The 6,000-nt window shown below is 37.3% G+C and overlaps 1 protein-coding gene across 1 annotated transcript in view; it reads right to left on the bottom strand.

Annotated features, from left to right (window-relative positions):
* Positions 1-364: 364 nt before the first annotated feature.
* Positions 365-6,000, bottom strand: part of slc8a4a (solute carrier family 8 member 4a) — a 28,165-nt gene continuing 22,529 nt past the window's right edge. The window contains exons 8-9 of the mRNA XM_042008520.1: positions 4,267-4,539; positions 365-2,140 (exon numbers count right to left, since the gene is read on the bottom strand). Of these exons, the coding sequence (XP_041864454.1) occupies positions 1,761-2,140; positions 4,267-4,539 (653 nt within the window). The 3' untranslated portion in view covers positions 365-1,760. The remainder of the gene's footprint in view (positions 2,141-4,266; positions 4,540-6,000) is intronic.

The following is a 6,000-nucleotide window of genomic DNA, read 5'->3' as shown; positions in this document are numbered from 1 at the left end:
CCCTAAAAGCCTCTGTGTAATTTGAACCCTGGACAGAATGATACAGATTTGACATAATATGGTAACTGGATTTAAATGTCTTGTAAGGAACAACACAGTTGTTTCTGGATATTGGATAGAACAGACCAAAACTTAGTAAAATCTATGCTACCTATGCTATCCTGTTGCATATCAAAAAGTACAAATGAAATGTATATTGAACTGAAAATGGTTGCAATAAAATCAAATTGAAATGATTTTTTTTTTTTAACAGTGCTGCAATACAAAGTAAAGAGAGAAACATACAAACTGTTTCTTCTACAAATGCCACTAAGAAAAAAAGAATAATTACAAAAACAAGACTTTTATGGCATCATAAATCAGCAACATTTATTTAAACTTTTTATACATTAAACGTGCATACCAATAAAAGTAAAATAGATCATATAAATACTTCTACTGTTATACAGTTACAATAAATATGGCTATACACATTCTAGAATAATTAAAAAACAGCTTCAGTATCAACTGCTGCGTAGCACAAAGAGACACTCAAGAAATACTTTACATCTTCTCTTTTAACACATCTTTTCAGGTCAAGTGATGGACCTGCTTGGTGATTGTGCTATAACAGATTCAATCTAGTCTCATTTAAAATGTGTCCCTTTGCTTGGTGCTGTGCTTTTTCTAAGTGATTCTGCTGAAAAATGTTCACAGTGTCAGCAAATAGAAGTAAACAGACTTCCTGTTCATATCTGGACACAGACTCCAACATTTCTTTTTTTTTTTTTTTTGCCATGAACTACCCTGTACCATTTGTAGCATCAAAGAGGAGAGAGTGCCAAGCATTTCTACTAATTTGTGCTGGAGTGAAGAGGCGCACACACTCGCTATACACTCACTCACACACATACATAAGTAAAATTAATAATTGTAATCAAAGAATTTGTACAATTAGAAGTGAGCACTCTGCTCCAGGTCATTAAAAAAAACAAATAAAAAAAAAAACTTGGCTATCTCAAACTGATTGAGAAGGCTTTGTGAGCAAGGGCAGTGAAGAGTGTATGATACAGCTGTTATTCACATATACAGGAACACGTCAACACTTCAACAGCCATGTCAATATATTACATACAGCACTTTAAAATAGGTTACCAAGAAACTATAAATCTGAGAACGTGCAAAAATAAACACACCTAGTCTTCCACAAAACTCCCACGCACAATGTTCATCTTTTACATGATATACAAAGAATAATTAATGTATAGACTGAGATTTAAATATCATCACACAATTTTTTCACCTTCCACCTCAAGCTTTCATCTTACAATACGTACGATACAACGTCATCCCATGCACCATCTTCAGTTTATCTTTCAAGTCAATACTTATGATTGTGGTTTTTCAACACCTCAAACCCTAAAAAACTGCTCACGCAAAGAGAGGAGGTGATGCCAGAAGCTGTATTTGTCACATGAAAGTGGGTGTTGATGCAATTTGTGCTGAGACCAATGATTAGATAAATGTCCTGTGCAACACAGTATCTCAAAAATGGAAAACAAAGCTGAGAAAAGTTCCATTTTATAGGCTAAAGCTAACTTTCACAGCATGAGTGGTAACAAAGTTCCAAAGTCTTTAGATTCATAATCAAATATTGTGCTGTATTAATAATAATTAATGATACAAATAGTTATAAACCTTTGTGAAAATAGACAAAAACAGAGAGAAAACATGTTCATTGGACTGTAAAAACAAGTTGTTTCTGTGCCCTTTTCTTGTTCTCAGAAGCCAGGCACATGGCAGTACGCCTCCAAGGAGGACAACAGGATGTAGATGAACCAGAGAGAGAGGAACATGAAGAAGGTGATGAGCTTGGCTGTCCGTGGGCCCCCGAGCTCTCCTCCTGATACGCTGGTACGTCGGCGGTAGAGCAGCACCAGCACACACACCAGCGCCATGATGGTGAAGAGAGTGACAGAGAAGGCCAGGGAACCTGGGTTCACCTTGAACATCTTACCTTTACTGTGCCAGTAAATTGCCGCAATGGTCCACGCCACCCCGATGCCCAGGAAGACGTTCACCGCATTGCTGCCTGTCACATTTCCGATGGAAGCGTCAGCATATTGATCCTGGATGGCAGCCACCTTGCTTGCAAATGTGTCTGAGACAGAAAGAGAATTATGTGGATTTGTTTAGCTACTGATGGAGATCAGTGGTGTGTGCCAGAACTAAAAGTAAAATACCAAAACCAACTGGTGACAAAGAAAAACCAATAAAGCCAGTTGCTGTGTTACCATGTACTAGAACTGCTTCAATAAATCACTGATTCTACAAATTTATGGAAACATCTTTGGAAAGTTAATTGGGAGTTGGAACACCATCCTTCTAAAAGATATTTCCACAATTGGTGCTTTGATGCCAACAAGCTGGTTCTGATTCTTTTATAGGTGTTCAGCTGGGTTAGGATTTTGTAGCTGTACAGGCTACAGCAAATAATTTGCACCGCTGAACCCTGGTGACCTATTTATGGGGACAAGGGCATCCTTGGAAACACAACTCCCATGAGAATAGAATTCCAACGTTGGATTAAGGTGATTGCACAGAACAACTTTGTCTTGATTTGCTGTCACCCCTTCTTCTAAGGAGACAAGTAGACCCAACTATGTCTGCATAATGTCCCAAAATTTAGATTTCTTTTCATTTTGTCACCTGACAGAACCAGGGACATAATAAACAATACAGGCGACAACAAACATTAAATTAAAGTTATGTTTTCTTTTCTTCTGATCAATCATATCAAATGCATTGATATGAAAGAGGAGTGTCTGACCTGTCTTATAATGGTCAGGCAGCAAGCTGTTAATAATTACAGATCTCAAAACACAGATGCCACCTTGACTGCTGTTGTTAATTGTAATGAAACATCAATGATACATAAGTAATGATTAAGTAATATTTAAAATCATCTTAGCAAATAACATTAAAAATAACTGGTACATATATAGAAGGTGAACAATGAGAAACATCTTTAATGCACAAGTAAACTAGATAGATGTGAACATTAAGGGTTTCCATTCATCCATCCATCCATCCATCCATTCATCCATCCATTCAGCCATCCATCCATCCATTCATCCATCCATCCATCCATCCATCCATTCATCCATCCATCCATCCATCCATCCATCCATCCATCCATCCATCCATCCATCCATCCATCCATTCATCCATCCATCCATCCATCCATCCATCCATCCATCCATCCATCCATCCATCCATCCATCCATATCCACCTAGATATTTCTAAAAGAATTATACTATAGCACAGATATATACTATACTAAATTATGACAGGTTTAAATTAGAATTTTTCATATTAGAGAATCGGAACAATATAAGAATATCTAAACTTATTACTAAATTTATTAATAAGTCGTCTCATCTGGCCAAAAGGCAAAGACAAATGTACTTTCCCAAAACTCTTAAATATTCATTTAAGATGTGTGATTGTTGCCGTTCAGCTGTTAGTCTTGTTCAGCAAGCTTACATCATATTTCATTAAATTTTTGATGGAAAATTGGAAAATGAATAAAGAAATAAACATTAAATATTGGTGCAGATGAAGATCACTTGAGAAGAAAAGAAATTGCAAAAATAAAAGCATTCGCATTGGTAGAGGACTCGGCTCTCTGAGCTGTGTCTTTGATTAGGACATTTAATTTAAACACTATGGGAACATTTCTTATACAGTGGAAGACTGTCAACGAAACCTTTGAATTAGGCTGAGAAATTATAGAGAGGGATTAACAGCAGGATGTTCTTAAAACAGTTTTTACATCAAAAGAAAATGTCTCTCAATCAAAGTAAGCCTACTGTACATCATCGGCCAAGACTGTTATGAGCTGTTGTTACTGTAAATGTATAATTTCCCTTCCATTTTAAATGCAATTCGGAGCTTATTGTAAGCTTGAAAAGGAGTGTGTGAGGATTAAAGAGTTAAATTTGTCACAAGTGATTTAGAAACTCTCTGTGCATATTTGTGACAGTGTTTAGAATGTAGTGAAATGAAAATCCACGCTGACAGTAACAAGTGAAACCGTGTTTTTCTTTGTTTACAGCTTGTTAATGTGCTAGACAAGAGCTTTGGAGATAATTCCTCTGACAGCTCAGGGGGAGGAAGAGGTTACACAAGTCTCCCCAAGCAGCTGCTTCTAGTGCACAAGCAAAGCCCAGAGGGAATAAAAGGCAGGTATAATATCTGAGAGGACTTTCAACACATGCACCCACCTGGAACAGAGGTGCCAAGGGCCACAAACACCACAGCAGTGACCGAGTCTTTGAGACCGACGGTGCAGCCGAAATGTGAGGCCAAGTCTCCGGTCACAGCTGTCAGAACGCCAATAAGGGAAATGGAAACAAAGAAGCAGGCCCAGCCGTTCCAGTATTCAGTTGGTGGTACAAAAGCGAAAAGTACTTTCCAGAAAACAGTCAGGAAATGCATGATGTAATCAAAGCAGGATGGCAGTCGTTCTTCCCCACTCTCCTCCTCATCATCATCACCTAGTGAAGACATGAATGAGATGCATGAACCAAAGCAGTTATAACATATTTTAGTTTAGGAAAATCTGTTACTGACTCTGATATATGGAAATATAATTTGGTACTTCATATTGTACATTTATGCTCATTTATCTTTCAGTACAGTACTGCTTCTGCTCTTCGCAGGATTGAGCTACAGTATGGCTATGGACCTTGTTGTTTGTTAGACTTTAGTTACCGTTGTGCTTTATGGTTTTTGACACATCAATGGCAGCTGCACCAAATGTGACCAAAGTGTTACCAATACACTGCATGAGCTCACAATATAATGGCTTAAATGCAGTGCTCACTCACACAAACACCACATAGTCTTGCACCCTTTAAAAACCAATGGATTACTCTGAACATAACAAGCAAACCAACTGAAACCACAATCAGTGAAAGTAAAAGCAATGTCACCCCCACGGCTTCAGTCACAGTAACAGCTAGCATTGGTTTTACTTGCACCTGGATGATTGGAGCCAGCCATGACTGAAGGATAGTCTAATGACCCACTTTAGTGCAGAAGATGAATATAAATCATTAGGCAGTTGATTAAAAACAGCACTTTGTTTGCAAATTATATTTTAGCCAAACTTACAACGCATCTTAGCAGGAAAATCTAATAAGACTGTACCAAGACTGAGCACTTGAAGAGGAAAATTCCATTAATTTTAAAACCTGATACTGATATTAGATTTTTATTTATTAATTTTTTTTATATGAAATGAATGATGACATGCATTTTCTAGAATACCTAAAAATAAACATTTAAGGTGGAATTATGTTTGAACTCCTCTCTGCCCACCATACATGGTTTACCACTCTGTTGGCTGGGAATGCTTTGACTGGGGTGACTATTGCCAGTCAAGAAATAGAAGAAAAGCAACACCAAATGACCCTTTTTCCAAATTAGTAGAGAAAACTGCTGCATACAGTGGATTGTGTTATTCTGTTAATTTGGCATCTGTTTGTGACTGCTTGAGTCGAGCACTTCAGTGGTTTCCAGTTACCTGTTACACTTTTCTCACTCAATATTAGAACATCAAACCTTTTTAAGTCCTGACATTACATTTATAAATACAGCCATTACTGTATGTTTGGGCCACTGAGACATGAATAATGACCAAAAGTGAATTATTTCGTTATTATACACTCTGTATGCAAATGTAGGTGATGTCAACCAGAGAGAAAGAAACTGAGAAAAAAAGAACATATTACCAAAATGACATGTCTGATTTCTATGTCAGTTTTTAGATTAAATATTTTGTGAACTAGTGCAGATGTAAAAGGCTCACAAAGCCAAACAAATGGCTTTGAAAGGGCAAATGGAAAAAGGTGACTGTTGTCATGAATTCTTCAGAGCTATTAACTGTTCAGGCTGAGCTGGCCAGTTTAGCTTTTATGGTAAGCCTCACGAGGAATTTAACACAACATTCATTT

The sequence above is a fragment of the Melanotaenia boesemani genome, chromosome 15 (assembly GCF_017639745.1).
Source record: "Melanotaenia boesemani isolate fMelBoe1 chromosome 15, fMelBoe1.pri, whole genome shotgun sequence".
NCBI classification, from domain to species: domain Eukaryota; kingdom Metazoa; phylum Chordata; class Actinopteri; order Atheriniformes; family Melanotaeniidae; genus Melanotaenia; species Melanotaenia boesemani.
Note: the sequence above shows the minus strand (reverse complement) of the source record. Positions and strands in the feature narration are given on the sequence as shown.